Source organism: Castor canadensis, chromosome 11, assembly GCF_047511655.1.
Source record: "Castor canadensis chromosome 11, mCasCan1.hap1v2, whole genome shotgun sequence".
NCBI lineage: Eukaryota > Metazoa > Chordata > Mammalia > Rodentia > Castoridae > Castor > Castor canadensis.
In genome coordinates, this window is record NC_133396.1 from 102511576 (window position 1) to 102537802 (window position 26227).

The 26227-nt window shown below is 36.9% G+C and overlaps 1 protein-coding gene across 1 annotated transcript in view; it reads left to right on the forward strand.

Moving 5' to 3' along the window:
* Spta1 (spectrin alpha, erythrocytic 1) overlaps positions 1 to 26227 on the forward strand; it is a 63509-nt gene that overhangs the window by 23474 nt on the left and 13808 nt on the right. The window contains exons 19-41 of the mRNA XM_074047748.1: positions 2018 to 2235; positions 3145 to 3237; positions 5009 to 5146; positions 6427 to 6578; positions 7189 to 7375; positions 8320 to 8421; positions 9710 to 9801; positions 10628 to 10772; positions 11525 to 11706; positions 14606 to 14705; positions 14815 to 15012; positions 15718 to 15861; positions 16354 to 16457; positions 16765 to 16927; positions 17055 to 17186; positions 17689 to 17826; positions 18013 to 18117; positions 19205 to 19413; positions 20572 to 20692; positions 21219 to 21340; positions 22123 to 22255; positions 25118 to 25216; positions 25929 to 26091. Coding sequence (XP_073903849.1) covers positions 2018 to 2235; positions 3145 to 3237; positions 5009 to 5146; positions 6427 to 6578; positions 7189 to 7375; positions 8320 to 8421; positions 9710 to 9801; positions 10628 to 10772; positions 11525 to 11706; positions 14606 to 14705; positions 14815 to 15012; positions 15718 to 15861; positions 16354 to 16457; positions 16765 to 16927; positions 17055 to 17186; positions 17689 to 17826; positions 18013 to 18117; positions 19205 to 19413; positions 20572 to 20692; positions 21219 to 21340; positions 22123 to 22255; positions 25118 to 25216; positions 25929 to 26091 — 3240 coding nt within the window. The remainder of the gene's footprint in view (positions 1 to 2017; positions 2236 to 3144; positions 3238 to 5008; positions 5147 to 6426; positions 6579 to 7188; positions 7376 to 8319; positions 8422 to 9709; positions 9802 to 10627; positions 10773 to 11524; positions 11707 to 14605; positions 14706 to 14814; positions 15013 to 15717; positions 15862 to 16353; positions 16458 to 16764; positions 16928 to 17054; positions 17187 to 17688; positions 17827 to 18012; positions 18118 to 19204; positions 19414 to 20571; positions 20693 to 21218; positions 21341 to 22122; positions 22256 to 25117; positions 25217 to 25928; positions 26092 to 26227) is intronic.

The window sequence follows — 26227 nt, forward strand, 5'->3', positions numbered from 1 at the left end:
ATATAGATATGGATATAGATAGATAGATGTATCTATCTATAGATATATATCTATCTATATTCATCTGCCTATGTATCCAGAGCTATCTACCTTGTATCTTAGCTAGCTTATACCTAGCTTGTATCTGAGCTATCATCAATAAATGAGAAAAGACATGCAACATTTATCTTTCTGAACCTGGCTTGTAAATTTTCATTTCTTTAAATTCCTCACTTTATATAGTTTCAATGACTCTTCTCTTCCCAGTTTTCCATATTCAGAAAACTGTACTGCTTAAATATGTTCATATCTGAGCATCATAGACCAACTGTGGTATAAGCAATAAATATTATACCGAGATTTTCCTTCTGTTGATTGAAGAATCAATTTCTGCCAGCCAGTATCCAGTTTTCAAAAGTATAGGTTAAAGGAGTATGGCTCAAGTAGTAGAGCATCTGCCTAGCAAGTATAGGGCTTTGAGTTCAAACCCTGGTCAAGCAAAAAATATTTAAAAGTATAGGTTAAAATCCAGTTTTCTAAGCAAAAGTTCAGATCCCAACTGAGTGACTTAAACTAGCAAGTTTTTGGTGTACTACAGAAACATTTTATTGCTCTAAATTTCTGACTATAATTTGGATGTTTTCTATTTCATCTTTCATTTGTATCAGTTTTTGTTTTATGTATATTAAAGCTCTGTTACAGTATACATATATAGGGTCATTATGTATTTTGATGAAATTAGATCTTCATATTATGAAATATTCATTTCTACTCTTGGTACTTTCTCTTGTTCTGAAATCTACTTAGTGTATTTTTAATATAGCCACTACAACTGTCTTCTGATTAGTTTTTCATGATACATATTTCTGAATCATTTCATTTCTACTCTGTTTCTTTATATTTAAAGCAGGTGTTTTATAGACAGCATAGTTAGAAATTAGTTATTTTATCCAATTTGATAGTCTCTTCCTTGTAATTGGAGTGTTCAGGCCATTTACACTTGCTTCAAAGCTTGAGTATGTAACCAATCCTACCAATGTTTTCTGTTAATAAAATTAAAATCCATAAACATAAAGTGATTTTCCCAAAGTTACAGAGAAAATTAACAACAGGGCTAGGGTCACAATACATATTAGGTTCCTAGCTTCAGGGTTATTTCTCTAACACCCCATTAGTGCAAGTATCAAATTGAGTTTGAATCTAGCATCTTGCTAAGATGTTACCCTTCTAAAAACTCTTTCATGTATTACAATACTCCTACACTTTGCTGGGTGGTAATTTTGACTATTTCTAGTTTTTTACCACCATTAAGACTGCTTTTATGTTATTCTTTCCTCTCCTTTTGGGAGTTTCCTTACACATGTGTGCAAAGGAGTAATCAGTCAAATAATGCTAAAGGACCTCTGTGCGTATCTCTGAAGCTCTGTCTCTGTGCAGCATCCTTCTCTTTTGTATTCTGTCTTGTCTTTTCCCAAGCTCTCATCTCCATCTCCTCAACTCAGTATCACTGCTAGGTTTGCTTGTGCTGGCCTGCTACCAGCACAGAAACTGCCCAGGGTATATGCTATAGCAATTATAGGACATGTCTCACTTCATTCTTCTTTACTCATTGTCTTAAAATTACTGTGTCTTATAGTTCAACCTCTTTTCTAGTTGCTTAGGGTAAAAGAGAAATCCCTAAAATAAATGCTTTATGGGCAGAAATAGAAATCTGTGGATTTTTCTGTTTAATCTAGAGAACACATACTTTTGATAGTCTGAGCATAAACCTCACCAAGGGTGTTTTGTTTTCAGGAGTATAATTATTAAACTATACCAACCCATTCACCACCACATATACACTTCTGTTCCCCATTAGTACCTACTGCTGCTTAATCTCACTTAGGTTATTGCAATTCCCAGGGAACATAAGAGAAGTATGACATTGACTAAATGCAACACTATATTCATGCCTTCCTTTCTCTTAGGTTAGAAGAGAATTAGACTCTGGCAGACATTAATGAGGGTCATACTTACCTTGCTTAAAACTATTTCACAGGACACTTTGCTGCAGAAGATATAGCCTCTAGAGTTGAGAATTTGAACAAAAATATGGAGTCTCTCCATACTCGAGCTAGTAGGCGACAGAATGATCTTGAGGCCAATGTCCAGTTCCAACAGTACCTGGCTGACCTTCATGAAGCAGAAGCATGGATTAGAGAGAAGGAGCCTATCGTAGACAACACTAACTATGGGGCTGATGAAGAAGCAGCTGGGGTAAGGTTGGGTGGGAGGGGGCTAAACCTTCTGTAATGCTACCCAATTATTAATTTAGGGGTTGTGTAGATTGTGTGACAGATACAGATCGTGCGAGATTTTGGAGAGTTTCCAGAGAGATCACCTTTGGTCTTCATTGGCTGGGATATTATCAGAGTTAAAAGGGATCTTAAAAGATGTGTCACATTTTTCTAAGCCATAGAAATCCATAGATTCTTGAAAGAGTTACTAAATTCAAAAAAAGGTGACCAAAGGTCCATACCTGTCTTATCACATTTGGGACTTCTCAGAGTAACCCTGGACTTTCATAAGCCAACCATGGTTTTAAGACAAATGAATCTTAATTTCTTTATCAAAATAAAGTCAGTTAGACAAGAACAATCTCAAAGTTCAAAATAGCCACTTATTTTCATTTTTATGTGGGAAGCCTAGATAGTATTTCATAAACCTTAGGCCATAAAAATAATTGGAATGTGCATTTAAAATTATGCTAGTGATATTCTACAAGTAACATTATAAGTAGCATCACTTTGAGTCATGGTATGTGTTAAAATGTGTATAAATTTTAGCTAATTTTGATTTTAGTAAATATATTGAAATTGTTATTCACCTATTAATCCCATTATTCTTTTTCTGAAGTTTTAGCAAGGATTTATTTTAGCATAGCTGATAAAGTAGGGAAAAGTAAGAAAGGGAAGAGAAACATCTCATGCTTCATATGCAGGAGATGGGATTGAAGAAAACTCCAACTCCAGTATTCTGGAATGTTGCAAATGCAGGGTTAAAAGCAACCTTGTAAAAATGAAAAGTGGATCTTATCAGGATTTAAGACAACCACTATAATAAAAAATGACAGTAGTCAAAGTATCTCCCAATTTATTCTGATTATCTTCTCATCAATAAATCCAGGCTCTTCTTAAGAAGCATGAAGCCTTTCTTGTGGATCTCAATGCATTTGGAAAGAGTATGCAAGCTCTTCACAGTCAGGCAGAAGCCTGCCAGGTAAGAAGGACTTCCTGATGACAGGAATCACACAACACAGAGACGATGGAGTTCTCTTTGTCACTGATTTTTACTTTCTACAACCTAGGGGAAAATGGCAAAGAAAACACTAATTTCTATCATGCTTTTAGGCAAGAATTGTAACATCTTTGGAGCATCTATACAGATTTAATCCAAAGAAATTTTAAATAAATATTATCATACATTCGTTGGTGTCTATTTTGGCTTTCTCCTTTCCTCCTTTTAATATACCTTCCTCCTCCTTCCCATTCCTTTCTTCTTTCCTTCTTTGTCTTTATTTGCATCTCTCCTCCTTATCTTCCTTGTTAATTCCCTTTTGGTTTTACTTAGCTTTTGTTTAAATATCAACATTTATTAAATGTCTGACCTATGCAGATATGGATAAAAAATTATCCTTACTGACAAGAGAATTACAGTGTTAGGGGGCTAAAAATTTAAGCAATAATACATGTATAAATAGAAAAAAAGAGTCCCAAAAAAAGGAGCCTTATGTTCTCCTGAAACAGGAATGCCAAAAGACAGAGAAATTTTCATAACTGTGGTTAATCATTTTATCTAGGTTATTTTTTAAATGGGCATCTACTTGTGCAGACAAGGAGGAAAAGTTATTTTCTAGCTGATAAATTGTGAGAGTAGATGAACTGAGATGAAAAACCATCAAGTGCATTTGAGGAATGAAAGATGCAATTGGCTGAGAATATAAGAATAGCTAGGGCACAGGGTGAAGTGGAGTCATGAAGAATGATCAATATGGAATCAAGTGAATATATAACAGTGCTTCCTGTGTGTAAGGAAGAAAAACAAAAGAGACAAGCTTCTTATATTCAGGGAATTCTTTCTAATGAGAGCCTCAGAATTCACAACCCTGGACGAGACAGAAAGCATAGACTCAGCATGGCAAATCAGCATACACTCACAGAGCTCCTGCCTGCGCCTTTGCCAGGCTACCCACAGTGAGTGCTTAGACATGAACAGACAGGCTTATGATTTCATCTCATAAGGAAAGGCAGTATAATGTGAAGGACGTTAAATCAGGCTCTCTATAAGGTGAGGTCTATTTTCAACCCCAAACTGAATAACGGGTGGGTCATTGCTTAGGAAGAATTTTGCTCATTCTCTCAGAGATACAATGTTTGCAGACAGTAAAAAAAGCACAAACTCTACCTGGAGAGCAGGTTGCATGCAAAAGAGAGACAGAACACATTTTTAATAACACCAGTTTATTTTCTCAGTTTTTAAAACTCTGTAGTGTTTCCTGTACTGTGGTCACCTATCTGTAAAATAGAAGATCCACAATTATTCTGTTTTGACATAATTACTTAAAAGACCAAGTAGGCAGGAAGAATTATTAGTAGAGGCCCGGAGGAAGGAGATGATGAGGACAGATCAAGGGTCTTTAACCTCTTAAATGGTTTTCTGGAATGTTGATGTGCATGATTTTTTAGGCCTTCTTAGAACAGCATATTACCCCTCCCACTTTAATACCGGTGGCTTAGAGAATTTATTGTTTCTGACAAACTGTCTATTTGCTTGTTGACTCTGGGTTGACATTTCTCACCCTGCTAGTCTTCTGATAAATGTTAAACTACATCAGTATCTCTAAAGACCAACCATTTTAATCTCTAGCAGACACTTAAGAGGTTCCAGTCAGAGCCTTCTCCATCTTGTGAAGATGGGACTTCACCACTGGTAGATTCTCCAGGGGAGAGCTTCCTATTATGTAACTAACATATGCCTGTATTTCCTTCAGCAACAGCAGGCTGCTCCAGTAGAGGATGCTGCTGAAGAAGCGAGGGTTGTGGCTTTGTATGACTTCCAGGCCCGCAGCCCCCGGGAAGTCACCATGAAAAAGAATGATGTCTTAACACTGCTCAGTTCCATCAACAAGGTGACTTTTTCTTAACATTCTTTCCACTGACAAAGACAAAGTGGCTCTTTCACAGTCATCTCTTCTATCCTGCCAAATTACTTCATCTCTTTAATACTTTGTAATTTTTTAAATAGTACCTATTCTCCTACACTGTGAAATATCATATATATATATATATACATATATATATAATTTTTTGGAAAAAAAAGTCCTTAATTTACTATTAAGAAAATGAAGAGTCAAAGAAGTTAGGTAATATAAAATTATAAGATATATAATGATGACTGCAATTCTGCCATGTTTTTACAGGACTAAATTATCCCTTTCTTCACATCTCTTTGCTTGTTCCTCTTCTGTGCCAGTATTCTTTGTGATGGAGCAACAATGCCTGGTGTTAGGAAGAACCTGATTTAAAAAATGAGTCTTTTGCTGAGTGCAGAGATACATTTCTATAGTCCAAGCTATTAGGAGGTCTGAGGGGTTTAAGGCCAGTTGTGGTAACATAGAGAGATGGTTTCTAAAAAAAGAAAGAAATGATGAATCACTTATCAATCTTGGTTTTCTATAGATTTTATGACCATGAGAGCAGTGATAAAATACTGGCTGTGATTTTGATACATTTTTCAAAAGAAATCAATAAACTTTTATGAAATAATAATTAATATCTAAAACTTCTTGGTAAGAAAAGAATTGGTGATATTGTTACTATGAAGATAAGTGAATGTTTTGGAAAGGTAAAATGTTTCATCACCAAATAAATTGTGTGCTAGTCCCTCTTTCTTTTTGCCTAGACCTCTTCATTTTGCCGCAATTATTCTTTGAGAAAGTTAACTCCACAGTGGTTAGTTAAAAGTAAAATACTTAACATTAGTGCATCTCAGGACTACTGACAATTTTTAGTACCTGTAGAAGTAAAATCAGGAGAAATTTTTGTGCAATATTGTCATAGAGATGCTCCATGCCCCCAAGAAGTCCTGTTCAATTTCTGGTGAACAAAGGACACCATCATTAGAAGAGCTGTATTTGTTTTTTTTTTTTTGAAAAATAAAACCCACAGCTAAGGGTATGGCATTAATCATCACATTAATTGATATCAGAGGCTTGTCTCTACAATTTCTGCAAGTCCATATTTACCTCTTTTTTGTAATAAGTGGAAGTTATTTGTCACCTATAAGTGGTGGGAGATTTCTCCAGGGCCACCAGTTTGTGCCTAGAGAGTTTGTTTTGTGAGTTGAAGCCTCTCCTCTTTGTGGCTTTTTGAGAATTAAGGAAGGAATGGGAATGTGCTCTTCTTTCAGGACTGGTGGAAAGTTGAAGCTGATGACCACCAGGGCTTTGTCCCAGCTGTCTATGTCAGGAAACTGACCCGTGACGAGCTCCCTAGTCTCTCACAGCGGCAGCGAGAAGAGCCTGGCAGCATCGCCCAGCGTCAAAAGCAGATCGAGGACTTGTAAGTTCTGAAGACTGAAAAACTGGTCAGTGTTTGACCAAATATTTCCTATTGATTGGAAGCACTTCTCATGATTCTGTGTTTGTTAACTTAGAGACGGAAATTCACAGATTTTAAGAACTGAAAGTAAATTTAAGATGCTTCAAATACTTAAGTTTTTATATGAAGGAATGGAATCTCAGGAACATTAAGTCAGTTGCATGAGGTCACACACTTAATACAACAATATCTTCTGACTCCCTGGTCAGCATCCCTTCAGGGTTTTTAAATCATCTGTTCACAGCCGTATGAACATTGTGTACGTCACATCCAATTGTCAGTTTGCATGTGAAAATTTCACTCTGATAGAATCTGGAAGGGATGTCACCAGTCATACTCTTGGGTCACTGATATTTTTATTGTTTTTAAATGTGATACTGTTTCTCTGTGCTCCTTGTGTTTTTTTCCATCTTTGCTTCCTCCTCTTGTTTAATGATCTTCTTATATTGATTTTTCCTTCCCTACCTTTTTGTTCTTTTTAACCTCTACTTCTCCTACCTTGCCTCTACTTATATTTATTTTCTTTATCTTTTATTACATATTTTAGCATTGTCTTAATCTCTCCACGTAGGTATCACTCCCTTCTTGATCGGGCAGAAGAACGCAGACGTCGTCTGTTACAACGTTACAATGAATTTCTGCTGGCCTATGAGGCAGGAGACATGCTGGATTGGATCCAAGAGAAAAAGGCTGAAAACACTGGAGTGGAACTAGACGACGTTTGGGAGCTGCAGAAGAAGTTTGATGAGTTCCAAAGGGTAAGAAAGAAACTTCTCTAGACTCCTTTTTGGGGATTGACATAGTTTCTTCCCCTATGCATGCTTATTAAATATCCTCCCTAGAGCAACTGAGAGCTCCACAGTTCAGAGCTTCCTCAGGGTGTTGTACTAGTTGTTAATAACTGAAAGGCAAATGCATAGGAAACTAGTCACTCTAATTGTTCAATTTGGAGTCCCTGCCTCTTCAAAATCCCCTTGGGAGTGCTGATGTCCTCCGGGTCCTCAAAACTTCCCCTATCAGTTATCGTGTGAAGCCCAGGTTGAGGTGGAGTGTTGTGGAAGTTGGGGTGGGAAGAGAAGTGACCTGACTTTACACATTGACTATTTCTAAGTATTTACCTATGTCTTAACTAGCATTGAGCATAAACTTACCCCTTTCTTTATATATATATATATATATATATATATAGAGAGAGAGAGAGAGAGAGAGATGTATATTTATAATATATAGTATGTTATAAATTGTATAATATATAAATGCACAAACACAAACATGCATATATTAAGAGAGAGAGAGCTCCCTAGGGCTGTTTCTTACAATATCCCTTAGTACAGGACAATTATAGATCAGTCAATGAAATTTCACAAAACTGGAGGAGTTTGTAGTGATAGAAAATAATATTAAACAACTCAGGTAAATTAATGCAAGAAAAGATTTTAACAAATATTTGAAAAGGATATATTTCACACTCCAGATAAATAAAAGTTCTCTGGGCAAGTTTTGGTAGCTACTGGGTATTAAGGCATTTATGGGTACTCTTTCAGGAGCAGATTGAAGGAGAGCAGAGGAGAGGTGTGTTGTAAGTGGGGTTACAATATGTTTCAATAGTACTTAGCCAAATGATGACCAAAATGGAAAGGGAAATATGGAAAAGTTTTTGAGAAGAGGATTTACACTGCTTTGGACAAATTCTGTCATTTAGGATTTGAAGACCAATGAGCCTCGGCTAAGGGATATCAACAAGGTAGCTGATGATCTGCTGTATGAAGATCTTCTAACACCAGAAGGAGCTCACATCCGGCAGGTAATTAAGGCTTCTTTTAGGCTTCCTCATCACTAAATTGGGCTTTGGAGTCCTCAGATTAGTTATCCTATGCTATAGATATTGCCAGTTATGAAACTGGATATAGGAAAGGCCAAAAGCAATAGTCAAATATTTCAGCTGCTTTTATTATATAAATCAACTTGATTAAAACAGATTTATTTATTAGCATTTATTGAGTGTCCTTTGTATTCTCACATAGATTATTTTTTAGAGGGGGGAGTACAAAAGTATTAGCGACTATTGCACTGGACATCAGGAAAGTTGTTTCTATGTCCAAACTCTACTGCTCTCTGTCTGTGTGTCCTTGGTCAGCTCACTTCATTTCTGAGGACCTCAGTTGCCACTGAAAAGTAATAGAGTTAAGTAGCATGATTTCTAAGTTTCCTTTTAATTATCTCTACTGTATTCCATCAAATTGAACATAAATTTTTTACCTGTTAACCCTGTCCCAAATACTTTGAATCAAAAATTTTAATACATGTGTTTTTTACTAACCTAAAATTCTTAAATTATAATACATACTCACCTTTCTCTTACTGCTGCACACTGAAGAAATCCAGTGCTCAAATACATGAATACAAAGAAAGTACAGATAAAGAAGCCATGGTAGTGTGAAGAGGTTAATTAAGACAGTTCACTGGAAAACATAGATTTTGATAAACATAATGAAGAAGGAGAAGACTTTAAGAATCTCCCATCTCTGCAGATGGGTGAGGAAATTATTCACCTGATTTGTGTCTGGAGCTATAAATCTATAAAAGACCTAATGAATATTAAAGGAAACTCCAGTCTTGCTCTCTGGATTGCCATAAGCCAGTGTGGATAAGTTCCCTTCCTCTTTCTGTGGTGGTGTTAATGGGATAAGAAGGAAAAGGAATGTGCATGAAAATAATGTATTTATCCCCTACAGAAAGTAGCTGTCATAGACCAGAAAGAAATTGCTTGCCCTAGAGAAATGTGCCAGCTTCTAACTACCAATACGGTGCTTTTTTACTCACTTTCCCCAGAGGCTCTCATGTAATTTTTGTAATACCAAGCCTTGATTATTGTTCCAGTGTTGATAGTGCTACCAAGAACATCAAAAATAGGAAATCTTTTTCTCTATTGCACTATGTCAAACTCAGTCTATCCAAGAAAGAAGAAGTAGAACTATGCAACTTACAGAGATAATGTGAAAGCAATAATTTAAATCCCAGTTAGTCATAGACACCATTGAACTATTTGAGCTAGCTTTCTGCCTAACGTCTAATGTACCTGCTTCTTTTAGGAATTAAATACCCGCTGGGGTTCCTTGCAGAGGCTTTCGGATGAGCAGCAGCAGCTGCTACGCAGTGCCCATGCAGTCCAGGTGTTTCACAGGTAAGAGCTTTTTAACTCTAAAAAGCACTGTTACTCTAGAACTCATCGTCTAGTTACGATGATAAAACCAAAGCTGTAATGCAACCCTTTTTCCTGAGATAGAAAAAATTTGCTAATAGAAGACCAGGACTTTTAGCAATAGATTCCTCACTTGGCACATTTGATATTCCAAGGTAACCAACTTCAATTTTCTAATGCCTGGCTTGGGCAGTGGCACATAATTAGTAGTTTACATATGCTTCCGTGATAATGATCAAACTTGAAATATAAACAAAATGATTAAGTAATTATAGTTTTGTTGACCAGTAATGGGCAACAGACATCATAGTGACTCTGACTGTTCATTCAATACTTTTTAATATTTGATTCCCAAACCCATGTCTACACTAAGAGATAAATAGGCATACAAATAAATAAAAGAGAAACCAAACAACTTCGTAATGTATAAGTGCATTTTTTAAGATGTAGGGAAAAGAAAACAGAGACTCTGATAGCTCTGGCAGCCTAGAATAATTTAAGATGGAAATTTGTGAAAAATCATGGTTAAGCATATGGGTCTACAGTTAGACCATCTGGTTCAAACTTAGGATCCACTATTATCTTGAGGAATACTTATCTTCTTTAAGCCTCATTTTTCTGACACATGTAATGGAAATGGTAATAATAACTATGCTTCTGGTCATTGTGAAGATTAAAGGAGTCTAAAAGTCTAGCACATCAAAAAGGATGATGGTGGTGATGGTGGTTATGATAATTTCCTTGTGACAGCTAGTCTGTCTCTGGTACACATCATGACTCCTAAACGCTTCACTCTCTTGTGAACCAGAGAAGCAGATGACACAAAGGAGCAGATTGAGAAGAAGTGCCAGGCCCTCAATGCTGCTGACCCCGGCTCAGACCTGATCAGTGTTCAGGCCCTTCAGCGACAACATGAGGGCTTTGAAAGAGACCTCATCCCCTTGGGGGAAAAGGTGAGACCCATGTTCAAAACTTTCTCAGCACCTTTGTGTTTATATCTATGCCTGTACTCATGTTCTCATCTTTGGTTCTCTTTCTCAGTCTCTTATTCTTATTTACCTCTTTATCTTATGCCATACTTATAAGACCACTGAAAGGTTATACACCATGATTATTAACACTGGGAAAAATATATTGAACTTCTAGTGTTTGAGTGAGTCTCCTATATTCCTTTGCCTCTTCAGTGGATGTCAATAAATTAGAATTTGTGGCAAGTAGTTGGAGGCTGTGGCCCAGGAGAAATAGCAATTATTCATACTTGGAGAGTCAAGTCTATGCCCAAGAATTGTGTAGTATTTCCACAATCAGGAAATGAATGAGCTTAACTCTACCTCAAAACCCAAAAGTGAAGCCTGAAGCTTGCCAGATACATTTAAGGCAACATTCAGCTTGGCATTATACAGAGGAAAAAGCATATCTTCATATGAGGTATCAGGACCCTTGAATTTCCTAATTGTGGTACCATGAAGCAGCAAAGTCACTTCAACACCCTTACTCATAACTTCTTATTAAATAAAAGGAATGGTAAGGTCAATCTTGACTACTTCATAGAACTCTCATCTAAACTAAAGGGTTGGTATATTTATGAAGTATCAAGATCTGCTTTTACAGCACTGGTGTGTGTTTTAGGAGATGAATACCAGGACTCAGAACTATTCTTTTTCTAAGATTTAGGCTTATTATCAGAGTTCTTGCACCTCCCCAGGTGACCAGATTAGGGGCAACGGCTGAGCGGCTCTGTGAGTCCCACCCGGATGCCACAGAGGATCTGCAGACTCAGCAAGCACAACTGAACAAGGCCTGGGACCACCTGCAGGGGCTGACAAAGGATCGTAAAGAGAGCCTGAATGATGCTCAGAAATTCTACCTGTTCCTGAGTAAGGCCAGGTAAAACTCAAAAAGTTAACTTCCACCAGACAGGGAAACTTTCAAATCCTGAGAAGAACATCTTGGAATGGTCTGGATACAGATGCTATTCACTGCTATACGCAAGTCTCACCTCTGGTAAAGAATAATAATGTCAGGTTCAATACTTCAAGCCATAAACTATTGATGTTTAAGGAATATATGGACATTGAAACCAATTAAGTAAGCTTCTGTGACATATGTGTCATATATAAGGTGTTAGGTGAGGAGTTGTAGGGTATGGGGTTTCTCTTTATGCTGGATGGCAGAGAAAAATATGTATAGCCATAGTAAAACATAACAAAACATGCATTTTAAGAAACAATAGTGGAGAGGTAGAGGGGAAACATTTTGTTTCTTATAAGACTGGATTTTTTTTTAACTGGGGTTTGAACTCAGGGCCTTCACCTTGGGCCACTCCATAAGCCCTATTTTTGTGATTTTTTTTTTGAGATAGGATTTCACAAACTATTTGCCTTGCTGGCTTTGAACTGCTGTCCTCCTGATCTCTGCCTCCTGAGTAGTTAGTATTACAGGTGTGAGCCACTGGCACCTGGGAAGACTGGATTTTAACAGAAGAGAAAGCTTTTCATGTAGCTGGGACTCAGTAAACAAAAGCACGTGGATAAGAAAAGTAGAGAATGCTCTCAAATCACAGGCAACTAGAGCATGGGTTTTGTATGTTGGGGGTGGTAAGGAGAACTAGCAAGAGATAAATTTAGAACTCTTGAGATCAAATTCTAGAGATTTTTCAATGTTACATTATAGTCTATACATTATAACATCCAAAACTCATCTTGCAAAAATATTCTTGGTGAAACAGCTCTATCCCACCATATCAATTTAATTGGAGTATTTGGAATTGTAGGTCTTGGAAGCAGCAATTAATAATTCAGTGCTTTTGAAGAAAAAGAGAGACAAATTAGAAAAATGATCATAATTGCTCTTTGCAAATCTTACTCCCATTTAGCATTTCTGTTAAGTTTTAGCCATACAGTATAAATAATTAGCAACCTATACCCATTCCTCAAAAGCATACTCATACATGTATATCATTAAGATTTCAGGTCAAATGATGCCTCTGTCTCTTTCTGAAGTCTTATTCCTCAACATTGCAGTAATGTTCCCAGCCTCTGGGAAGTATAACATCTTCTTTTATATCATTAAAATACTTTTTTCTTTCAAAATAATTTTATTATATAAAATACATATTTATTAAATGAAAGGTAGAAAATATAGAGATGAAAAATAATTTTTAAAGAATCCATAATTCCACTACACTGAGATAGTCACTTTGGGACCTTTAATTAGCACACATAATTCTTTTTTTAAAAGTTTTCAAATAGCTATTGGTATCTATGTTCTGTTTGCTTTTTTTTTTTTCCCTTTATTATTCATATGTACATACAAGGCTTGGGTCATTTCTCCCCCCTGCCCCCACCCCTCCCTTACCACCCACTCCACCCCCTCCCTCTCCCCCCCACCCCCTCAATACCCAGCAGAAACTATTTTGCCCTTATTTCTAATTTTGTTGTAGAGAGAGTATAAGCAATAATAGGAAAGAACAAGGGTTTTTACTGGTTGAGATAAGGATAGCTATACAGGGAGTTGACTCACATTGATTTCCTGTGCGTGTGTGTTACCTTCTAGGTTAATTCTTTTTGATCTAACCTTTTCTCTAGTTCCTGGTCCCCTTTTCCTATTGGCCTCAGTTGCTTTTAAGGTATCTGCTTTAGTTTCTCTGCTTTAATGGCAACAAATGCTAGCTAATTTTTTAGGTGTCTTACCTATCCTCACCCCTCCCTTGTGTGCTCTCGCTTTTATCATGTGCTCAAAGTCCAATCCCCTTGTTGTGTTTGCCCTTGATCTAATGTCCACATATGAGGGAGAACATACGATTTTTGGTCTTTTGGGCCAGGCTAACCTCACTGTTTGCTTTTTTTATCCAACCTAAAGTGTGAACTGGAAGGCACAGACACATCTTTTTCTCAATGCTTAGTACTTAGCACTTAATAAAACTTAGTTGCTTCAATAAGTGAATAAAGTAGTTTATTAAAAAAAGACCTTTGTCCCCAGAATTAAGGATTTTTATTCAGCAAACAATATGAATAGAAATCTTTATGTGATGCTCAATTTAATTTATCATATATAGCTTTTAAGTTATTGTGTGGTTGACATTTGCTGTCTGGGAAAATATATCTTACTTTGCCTTTCTTAACTTCTTAACTACTAAAAGAGTAGAAAATAAGCCTTGATTTAATTAACAATATGGACATGTGTGTAATGTGTATGTATTTGCATGTGTGTGTGCGTGTTATGCTACGTGTGCTGGGAAGAAGCATATACTGTATTCTGTTGAGAATAAGAGAGTAAAGACATGCCTTCCCTGAGACTCCATATGTAGATATATATATATCTTTAACCCCTCCCCCCAAAATACTTTGAAGGAACAGGAATCAGTAGCAGTAATGGGATATGTCTAAGTCCATGATTCCAGAGACCTATGCTGTAGTCCATATTCTGCTTTTGAGTTGCATGATGTGAGCAAATTACCTTCTCTAGATTGTTGACTTCCTCATCTCCAAAATGGAAACAAAGGGATTCCCAGAATTCTCTACAAAATTGCTTCAGAAACTAAAAAAGATAATGTATGTGAAGAGATTTTTCAAATACAAGGAATAACTGTCATTAGGTATCTACAGTTATGACAGTAAACCTAATATCTGTAAGATCTGCAAAACACAGACAGCTAGATAGAATATTACTCTGGAAATGTTTTCTAGTGGAGATGGGGGTTGGAGGGTGGGGAAGAGCTATAGGACAGACAACCTTGGAGCAAGTTGTGAGGTTTTCTTTTTTATCCCAATGTCTGTTTTTGCAGTGACCTAGACAATTGGATAAAAGGCATTGGTGTCATAGTATCATCACCTGAGCTGGCAGAGGACTTAACTGGCACAGAAATTTTACTGGAGCGACACCAGGTATGGCTACAAAAACCACATCCACTCATTACTTGACTTGATAACCTCCCTGCATTTAAAATTTTCAACAGGGTTGGTCTTACCAGTCCCTTTCCATCTGTGCCCACAGGAGAATCATGCTGATATGGAGGCAGAGACCCCCACCTTTCGGGCCTTTGAAAACTTTGGCACAGAACTTATAGACAGAGGGCACCGCAATAGCCCTGAAATTAATAATAAGCTTCAAGCTGTTAAACTAAAGAGAGACGATTTGGAGAATGCTTGGGAACAGCGCAAAAAGATGCTAGACCAATGTCTGGAGTTGCAGGTACAGCAAATTCCCAATAGTTAAGTAGGTTTAGCCTCAATAGGCTTATCACAGGCACTCAATGTGCAGACTTCCTGTGTTGTAAACACAGGGCATCTTTTATTTGGTATTGTAGGCTGAGCATTGTTGTTTTCTCAACTCTTATTCCTGTTAGAAGACACAAACAGATAGTTGCCAATCCTGGACATAAAGGGGGATGATTATCACTTATTGATTGTTCAAGGGATTGGTTGAATTTTAGTGAGAACCTATTATGTCCTAGCTACAAAGATTAGTAAGTGAAATTAAACATGTAGTAAAGATCATTCTAATATAGGAGATGATTATTAATAAAAATGTATGAATATTTTGAAGCTAAAAAGGAAGGAGTGATTGCAGCCTTCAAGGAAAGTGTGTGGGAGTATCACAGGCTACTTATATGGGTAATGTTTAAGAGTCTTAAAGAAATGACCAGTAGGTATTTACCAGGTAAAGGATAAGAAAAATAACTTCCCAACATTGGATATATAGCTTGGTTTTTCTTTAAAGTGTGTGCTCAGGAAAGAGTAAGTTTCAGCAAAGTTAAGATCCATTGTCTGGGTGTTTCCTGGAAAACTGTAAGCATTCCTTGCAGGACCCTTGTGTTGATATCATGGAGGAAGGATAAAATCATTTTCTCAGTCTACCTGTAATAAAACCTAACCTAACTTATTTCATCCCTCATAGTTGTTCCGAGGGAACTGTGAACAGGTTGAGAGCTGGATGGTGGCACGTGAGAATTCCCTGAGGTCGGATGACAAGGATTCCTTAAGCAGTTTAGCAGCCTTGATGAAGAAACGTGATGATTTGGACAAAGCAATCACATCCCAGGTAATAACAACGAATATAAAAGTTCTAATAATAACTATTAGTAATAATAACAGACTTCCTATACATTTGTCTGGTTTCTGATTTATATTTTTGGTACACATTTTCTTCTTGCAGACAACTCGGGCAGGCAGGGTAACTTGAGACAAATCACATGTGGCAATTGGACTTTCTTTAAGTTCACTGTTGTAAACCCCAAATTTTAGTATTAAAAATGTCTTTATATTTCAACACCCCATCCAATGCAGAATCTACTCTCTACAATAGCCATGAGAAGTGTTTGTTTTTTAGAGAACTCAGTACCACACAAGCAGCTCATCTCAGTATGACTGTTAGTTGTTTCTTCTCCAATTGACTTAAAATGTATCTGTCAGGGATTTACTATTTGGCCCTGGATCCATCTGAATATCTCTGTTTTTCTCTACGAAGGAGTCAGGGGTTATACCAAGGGTATAATCTCCAGGCATCTGGGCTATTTTATTTTCCTTTATCCAGGTAGGGAAGATCACTGACCTAGAACATTTTGCAAACCGGCTCATAGCTGATGACCACTATGCCAAGGAAGAGATTGTTACTCGACTTCAACATGTGCTAGACAGGTGAGACCTGTTGCTGTAGGAAGATGTAGCAAAGTTCCTCTTACTAGCATCATGATGGAGGTGATACTTTGAGTTCTTGTGCTAAGTTATCTGACTTTTAAAGAAACTTTCTGATCTTGATTTATAGAATGAAAAATATAGAAAGTACCTTATAAATTATCTAAGTTAAACACTCCATTTTATACCTAAAAACAATGAGACTATCTGAAAGGAAAAAGGCGTAGGTTGGAAATAGGAAAATTTATATATATGATATCAGACCAGAGGGAAGGGTAGAAGGCAGAGAGTTATTGGACTCCTTTTCCAGATGGAATGCTCTCAAAGCACAGCTGATGGCTGAACGGACAAAACTTGGGGACTATGCTGACCTGAAACAATTCTACCGTGACCTTGAGGAATTGGAAGAATGGATCAGTGAGATGCTTCCCACAGCCTGTGATGAATCCTACAAAGATCCCACCAACATTCAGGCAAGTTTAAAATAGGACTCTTGGATAAAATTTTCAGCATTCCCCTACTTTGAACTCTCTCTTATTTTTTTAACCCTATTTTGCTTCCCTAAATGAGAGAAAAAATTAGTGTTTACTTTGCCTTTAGAGGAAATACCTGAAACACCAGGCCTTTGAAAATGAAGTTAATGGTCGAGCTGAGCAGGTGAAAGGAGTCATCAGCCTTGGGAACTCCCTAATTGAGCGGAAGGCTTGCGATGGTGAAGAAGAGACTATGAAGGTAAAGGTTCTGCTCAGGATGCATTGGCTACAAGGGCACACAGAGAGAAATCTTTTACCCTCTGTGTAGGGATATAGCATGTGTTCTGTGGTCAGTAGGTCTTTCCTCTGATTAATGTAGAAATGAGGAAGAAAGCAGTGAAGCTCAGACCATTAACATTCTCACCATACTCAGTTACTAATCTCCAAGAAAGCTTTCAACTTAATTCCCAAATCTTGCCATGCTTGTTTTGTATTTTCTATTCCTTCTACTGAGAATCTTTTGCAATTTTGAGTTAGTCTCTGTAAACAGCTAAGAATCATTTTTTCAAACTTTTTCTTTCATTCATCACCTTCTGTTATTTTCCCAGATTAAGCATAACTAGTTTGAAATGTGTTGCATTCAAGTATCAGCAAATTTTAGCTAATCCCTACATCCAGAGCCTCCCTTTATTATCCTCCCAAGATGTCACAAGACTCAGATTCCCAAACAGCCTAATGAACTCTCACTTTCTTTGAGTTAGATGCAGCTGGATGAGCTAAAGGAACGTTGGGATTACCTCCTTGAGAGAACAACTGACAAAGGGCAGAAACTCAATGAAGCTAGTCGCCAACAGAGGTTCAACACAAGCATCCGGGACTTTGAGTTCTGGCTCTCAGAGGTAATTGCACCAGAAAATGGTGGGCGCCTGGAAGTTTAATGAACTCTCGTCAAATATGTGAATATGTATATGAATGATGTCCTTGGCCCTTTTCTGGAAAAGATTGTGGGTATTAGATACTAAATTTCATTCTCCTTAAACACAGTTTTCATCTATTAGCTTTATTGCCTGTTTCTCTGTTCCCAGGCAGAGGGACTGCTAGCCATGAAAGACCAGGCCAGAGACTTGGCTTCAGCAGGAAACCTGCTAAAGAAGCATCAGTTACTGGAGGCAGAGATGTTGGCTCGAAAGGTAAACAGTGCTGGGATTCAGCTACTCTGGGCAGAATGGAAATGTCTTTGACTTTCTTCCCTCCTATCATAGGAGACCATTTGAGAACACAGGCTTGCAAACAGAACTTGATGTTGTCAAACAGGAGTTATTTTTAACCAGGTCAAATCATGGGCTGAAGAGTTATTGTTACAGTCACAATAAATTTGACTAAAGTATAAACTCCAGGACTCCAGGAAGTGGATCCTAAAAAGCGATACTGTTTATTTTTAATGCTTGCATATAAATTCACTATTTTCCAAAACTGTATGTTGTATCTGGCATTTGAAAGAAAATGGAAGTTTATATTACAAAATTAGAGGGAAAAAATAAAATCAAATGGAGCATGCAATTAATTTGAAGTGCACATACACTCTAGAAATTCTGTGGAGGATCCAGTTACAATCCAGTATCAACCAAAAATTTGTCTTGGAATAGTGAGAAAAAAAAAATCTGGTTAGTGTAAATTTTATTACAGAGAACTGTATAGAATGCTTTATTTGGTAATTCAGATATAAACAAAAAGGCAAGAAGTCAAGCTTTAAGGCTTCAGGACTTGGTGATATTTCCTATTATATAACTAGGGGGCTATGTTAGACTGAAAGTAGACATAGAATAGCCTGGGCATGTTCTGAGGCCAGCTAAAGAATGTTATAAATAAAGTACAGATACTGAATTTTTTGATCTATCATTGACTATCAAATTCAGTACTGTGAAGGAAGATAGTGTTATATAGGGACAAATTATTGCTCACCAAGGTCTTATTTTCTAATTGATGACAGCAGGCAAACATAGGTGATCATAGCAGAAGAAGGAGCAGGACACATAAGAATAAATATAAAGCTGAGTAATACTCTCAGGTTATCTATCTTGCTTACTGATCTAATCCCTATCCAACCTGAGCATACACAAATATGTAAAACACATAATACTGCCCAACTTTAAATGTGCCATCTTCAAAAGCAATCTATTTGACTTAGTCTTTGAACTGGAGCCAGCAGTGATTAAAGTCTGGGGTCTGTGTAATACCTGTACTCTACCATTCACTGAGAACACTGGGGTTTTCTAGGACCCGCTCAAAGATCTGAATGATTTGGCGGAAGAGCTAGTCTCCAGTGGGACTTTCAACGTCGAGCAGATAGAGAAGAAAATGGATGGTGTCAATGAGCGCTTCGAGAACGTTCAGAACTTGACAGTTGCACACCATGAGAAATTGAAAGAGGCCTTTGCCTTGTTCCAGTTCTTTCAAGATCTGGATACTGAGGAATCCTGGATACAGTACGTATCGTTAACTTATAATGCGGAATTGATGTAAGAGATGGAGTGGGCAATCCACCAAACGTTCAAATTTAAGATGAAATGAAATTTGTAATTGTCTCTGGAAGTTGGTATTACATTTTAATCATATTTGCCTCTGCCTGAAGTTAAGATTGTTTTTCTTTTTGCACAAATTCCTTATATAGGCAGAAGACAACTATGAAGGAAGTGGGGAGCAGTTCACATACATACTGAGAACAAAATTCAGAAGCCATGTGTTTGTTCTAAATAGTTCATAGAATTGTAATACAGAGACAACTGGAAATCGACTTAATCAGCTGATTGTATTATTGTTATTATTCTCTCTGTATTCAGGACATACATGACACTAAATAGATACCAAAGAATATGGTGTAGCATGTGCATGGCTTCATTTGTGAATCCCAATTGTGTTGTGAGTTTTTTTGGCTATTTCCCATTTAACCTATTTCATCTTGTTTCTACATATCTGTTGATTCCTATGCATAATGAATGAATTGGGAAGTATAGCGTATTGGCCAATACACAGGGTATTTTAAAGCCTTTTAAAGTCATAAAATAGGATAATCTTGTTTATATAGTCTTCATAATTCATGGTAATGTTCATTTTACACATTTTACACTTGGAGCTGTCCCAATCGCCATAACATCAATAATATCAACTCTCTATACCCATTTGAGCTAAATTTATTGCTAATATTAATAAACAAAAATAATAAAAAGTCATATAATTTTCACATTTTTAGTGGTGCAGTGGGTTGAACTCAGGGTCTTGTGCTTGCTACACAGGCAGTCTACCACTTGAACCTCTCCACCTGCAATTTTTACAATTTTAAAAGAGAAAAATCAGTGTACATTTTGAGCAAAGGCGACATGATGCACAAGTAGGCAGGGATTAATGGGAAGATTGTTACATCTGTGAATAAGATGCATATCAATATATTGTTTCAATTGATTTGGTATAAGCCAGAAGTTTTGCTGAAAGGCTCTGCCACTATTTATCTTTTAAAAAAAATATTGGCACCAAATTGTTCCATAATTTACCACCTCCCAATACACAAAATACACTTAGAAAACATTACTGTAGGGTGACCTCAGGTATCTAAATTCTGAATTTTCCATTTGCTTCCTCTGCTCCAGGGAAAAGTTGTTACGAGTGAGCTCCCAGGACTATGGGAGGGATCTACAGAGTGTTCAGAACTTACTGAGGAAGCACAGACGCCTAGGAGGGGAGCTGTTAGCACATAAAGATGCTGTACAGGTAGGAAAAGAATATCAGACCTAAAGAGGTAGAAATAATCCAATAACATCCCTTATGTTATAGTTCAATAAATTGGTGTTGCAAATACAAAAGTCACAGTGAATTAGTCATACAGTTCACAAGAGTTCTCATCCACATTTTGTCTCATCTAAATAGGAGAGTCTAGACAGAAAGCCTTGTTCTTCCTTGAAAGGAGCACTTCTAACAATGCTGGGCAGTAGTTCATAGCTGGAATGTAGATTGGGACACTTGGGAAATCTGTATTTAAGCTTTGCTGTAGGAAGATGACAGTGAACAGTGCATCTGACCTGGTACCAGAGTCATAAGGAGTAGCCTAAGACAAGCATTGAGATATTTGCCAAAAATTTAGAAAAGATGTATTGTAGATCATGCTGCAGCTTCCTAATCCTCCTAGGATTTCCCGGACTACCTCAAGTCCTTAGGAAGGACCAGATAATTTGCCAGGGACCATGGCTGAATGGGAAGAGATTGTGGGGTAATACAATAAAGGGAGTGTGTTCTTCAGAAAGTGCTAGAGATGGCAGAGATACTACGAGACAAGGCTGCTGTGGGGCAAGAGGAGATTCAGAAGCGACTGGCTCAGTTTGTTCAACACTGGGAGAAACTCAAAGAGTTGGACAAGGCTCGGTAAGAATTGGGGACAAAAGGCTCAGTTATGTTCCTGGGCTTCAGGTAGTAGACTGGTGTTGGGAGGATGCTCATATGACTGTTCTTCCTATCTATCCTACAAGTCGCTGTTCAAAAACCAAACTTTCTGCCATTTACCCTAGCATAAATGACCATAGCTTCTGTTCTGAAAATGCCTTTCCTCCTGCACTTACATGCAACTGTCAATTATAATTATTTCCTACATACATTATCCTTCATACCAGGTTATTAGCTAACACATCTATTTTAATTTATCTCTTCAGTTTTAATATTATATGCTGACATAATAGATAGGAACAGTTTTTTCCCTTGTAGCCGTATAATAAATGTAACAAATTCTGTCTATAATCCCATGCCTTTTGGCATGTTGGAAAACATTTCTTCTGTGGAATAAAAGGAGGCTTCTAGCTTTGTGGTTCCTTCATCATACAAGAAGAAAGCCAATGTTCAACACAGAAAGAGACACTACCTAACTGTAGAGCATCTCCACCTCTGAAATCAGTATTTCCTTTCATTTTGGTAGGGTTTCCTTCCTTCAACAAAGTTTCTTAGAAAGTAGTGATGCCCCAAAATAAGATTTTAGGTGGGATTCTGCTCAATTTCACAGGAGATCCATACCCCTGACCAGTAGGCACACATCAGACTGTGCTCTGGCTCTGTTCACTGTGACTGCTTTGTGATAATCCTCAAGTCTGCTTTGGTGGAGTTCTACCACTTACCAATTCCTTCTTACCTCCATTGGGCCAACAACCTTGTTATAGAGGACTGCGATTGGAAGAGTCTCTTCAATTCCTGCAATTCTTGGAGAATGTTGAGGAGGAGGAAGCATGGATCAGTGAAAAGGAAGCTATGGTTGCCCGAGGGGATTCTGGAGACACGCTGGCTGCTACCGAGGTGAGAAAGAAGCAGAATGGGTCAATTTTTCTCTCATTAACTTGGATATTTCTTCAGTAGTCAGTGTTTTCACCTGTAAAATTAGAACCTTTCTCTAGGTAGGAGGAGATGAGGGAAATATAAATAATTCTTGTATTTTTAAATATGAAGAATCAAGGTCTAAAGATATAACTGACTTCTTCAAGGTCAGGGAACCAATCAGACATGAAAGCAGAATTTAAATGTTAATCCACCATGTGGTCTGTTGATGAGTGAAAGACATCACGATTGAAGGCCTTCCTATATGTTAGATTCCTTACAGGTTATAGATTTTTCTAAAGATTCACTCAAATCACAGTGTTACATTGACTTGAAAAAATTCCTACATTTGAAAATTGGTTGCAGTTTCTAGAATATATAATTTTAGCCTAATTTTAGTGTGCCTACTAGAGAGACTAGTTCCAGAGTATAGAGTTACCGTTTTAAATGCAGGATTGGCTTTCTCAATAAAAAAATGAAGAAGTTCTCAATGTGGTCTTGGGTTACACAGCTTTAGACAGCTTTAGACAGAAAGATGGCAAAATAATACTGTTATTAGCACCTGACTGTTGTGCCCCATTGTCTTAAAAATTGGGGATTTACCAAGAATGCTTTGTAGAGATTAATTCACTTTTATATGATGACATAAGGAAAGACTTAGACTTATGAGAGAGAGCTTAAATTCTATCATGTTGTATTATCATTATTTTTACTTTGCCATTTTGATAGGTAGGTATTAATATCGCTTTGTGGTTTTTTGTTTGTTTGTTTTCTGGTTCTGGAGATTGAACTGAAGGCCTCACACTTATAAGTAAGAGGTCTTCGAAGTGAGCCATGCCCCAGCCTTTTTTTGTTTTTATTTTGTTTTTGGGATAGAGCCTTGCTAACTTTGTCCTGACTGGCTTTGATCTCATGAACCTCCTGTCTCTGATTCCTGAGTAGCTGGGATTACAAGTGTGTATCCCCATGCCTGGCTTCATTATGCTTCTAATGGGCATTTCCTTACTAGTTAATGATGTTTAATATTTTTATGTGTTGATATGTATATATTCATGCAGTGAAATATCTCTTCATGTCTTTTACCCATTTTCAAAGTGGATGGTTTGGTGGTTTGGTTTTCGTAATAGCATTTAACCTGAGCAATGTCAGCAAGATAAGATTTTAAGTGTTCAACACATTATTGATGACTGCAAGTATGATATACTTTTAGGCTATTTCCATAGCTTGGAAATTGCATTAGAGTGAGCTGCCTTAAATATAGGAATGCTAATATTTTGTCAAGATCCTGATTTCAATGCTGTTAGACAATACATGAAATTAGCATTTCTAGGCCATATGGTAGTTCTGTTTTCATTGTTTTGAGGAACATCAATACTGATTTTCATAACAGCTGCACCATTTTGTGTTTCAACCAACAGTGTACCAAGGTTCTGATTTTTCCAAATCCTCAATAATACTTGTTGCATTTGTTTTGTTAATAACCAACCTGACAATATCAGGTGATATTTCATTGTGGTTTAATTTGCATTTTCCCTAATAATTAGTGACAGCAAGAATTTTTTTCATACAAAAGTGAGCCATTTAAATAATCTTTGAAGAAATTTTTTAAACAATTTTTATTAGGATATAGTTTTTGTACAGTGGGTATTCACTGTGACAATTACAAATAGGCTTACACTGTACATTGGTTAGATCACCTCCCATTTCATCCCCCCTTAATCCCCTCCTGCCCTACTAAAAGCAATTGCAAGACGTTTTATTGTTCTATTTCATATATGAAGCCTATCAACCATATTCCTTCACCTTAATCTCCTTCATTCACCCCACACAGTCCTATCTTTTGTTATTAGTTTGTAAATCGATGTTCAAAGGAGCTTCTCAATGTATCCCCACTGTGAGGATATTTTACTTTGGTTCATTCACCCTCTTCCGTTGTTTTCCCTTGCTACTTCTCTCTCACCCCCCATTATTCCACAGCCTTCAATACATATCCTTATATCCTCTACCTTTCTTTGAAGAAATTTTTATTAACGTCTTTAGCTTACTTTAAAATCAGATTATTAGGTGTTCTTTTACTTTCTATTTATTTAGTTTTAGAAGTAAGTTGAAGTAGTTCCTTATGTATTTTGGAGATAAATCCCTTATCAGATAAATGGTTTTGCATGATTAGGCCTCATTCTGTCTATTGAATTTTCACTCTGTTGATTGATTCTGTGCTGTGCAGAACTTTGTAGTTTGATGTAGTCCTACTTCTTTAGTTTTGTTTTTTGTTATCTGTGCATTTGGTACAATATCCACACAATCATTAGAGTTTTATATATAACATACAACAAAACATACATCTTTTGATGGAGAAATAATTCTCTGCATTCATCATTCTCACGTCTCTTTCAATTCTGCCAACTGCACAGATGTCATGTTTTCAGAGAGCAGTGAAAAGCAAAGAATGCTTGGAGTAATATTCAAAGACACCTCCATTTCTCCTTAGCCCCTGACTTTAAGATCAGTGCTTAGCCTAGTGTGTTCTTAATATTTTTCTGATACATAGTGTTTCATATAATTACGTGAATCACAACATGGAAAAATCATTATCACTTTGATCATTCAAGATTTAAAAAATGCTTAAGGTCACATGGCAAGTGTGACTTTTTTTCCCAATAAGACTGCCTTCTTTAATTAGGAAAGAGTTTGAGAGAGCAATGTGTGAGTTGTTTCAGAGAAAGTGGATACTCAATCAGTCTGTAAATTTTGTTGAACCAACCCTTGTGGTAAATAGCCTGCATGTAGATAGAGACAGGTTTTCCAGACTTGGGTCTTCTGACTTTCACTGACTCATCCTTGCAGAACTTGCTTAAGAAGCATGAAGCTTTGGATACTGACTTTGCTATCCATAAAACCCGAGTGCAAAATGTGTGTGTCCAAGGAGAAGACATCCTGAGTAAGGTAAGTTCACCCAGGGACTCCTAAGTCAAAATTTTATTTTTGAAAGGGAATGACCCAAACATAGAGTCATAAACAGTACTGAAATCATACATAGAATTTAAAAAAAAAATCTCTTCTAAAGTTGACTCTTGTTGTTTTTCTCAGATATTCATTATCTTCTCAATTGCTGTTTTCTGGAAATTATTTTTTCGAGTTTCTATATACAGATCTTTCAGTGCTACTTAAAAATCTTTTGTAGACACTCTTGCTGTTCTATAATGATCTTATTACTGGCTTTGCCCATAAGATATTATAGGACTATAAAAAAAAATCTTTCTAAGCCTCTAAGGAGGAAGACCACATAGAATCCTATTTATAATTTAAGAATCTTTTTTTTTGTTTAAATGTTAGTTTTCCAAAGCCTCATTGACCTGAGTACTATATGAAGATCCTTAAGCAGAGATGCCTTCATACCTGCCAGAATCTTACACCAACTAAGAAGGTTCCATTTATATATACAAACATGACAAAATCATTCAAATGCTGGAGTGGAAATAATGTTCTTGAGCACAGATGAATAGTGGAATAATTACAGTAGGCCAAGAAGAGAGTATTTATGTCTTTTGGATAAGAGAAATGAGAGCTTTTTAATGGAGCTAAGGAATTTACATTTCTAGCTCTGACACTTATCTGTATATCTGCCTGTCTCCTTCTCTCAACCTTGCTCTTGCAGGAAGAAACTGAGTACAAGGACAAGGTTTCTGCCAAGATTGAAGCTCTAAATAAAAAGATCCCTTTTCTGGCCAAGGCAATGGCTGCTTGGAAGTTGCAACTGCAACATGATCATGACTTTCAGCAGTTTAATTGGAAGGCTGATGTGGTAGATTCTTGGATAGGTATGATGTGTCAGGGCCAAGTTCCTTCAGGGTTAAGAAATCCTGACAAATCGCATTTGTAGAATAGTCTCTGGGGCTTTTCTTTTACCATGGGAAAGGAAATGCTTCCTTCACTACACAATCTTTCTGGGCACAA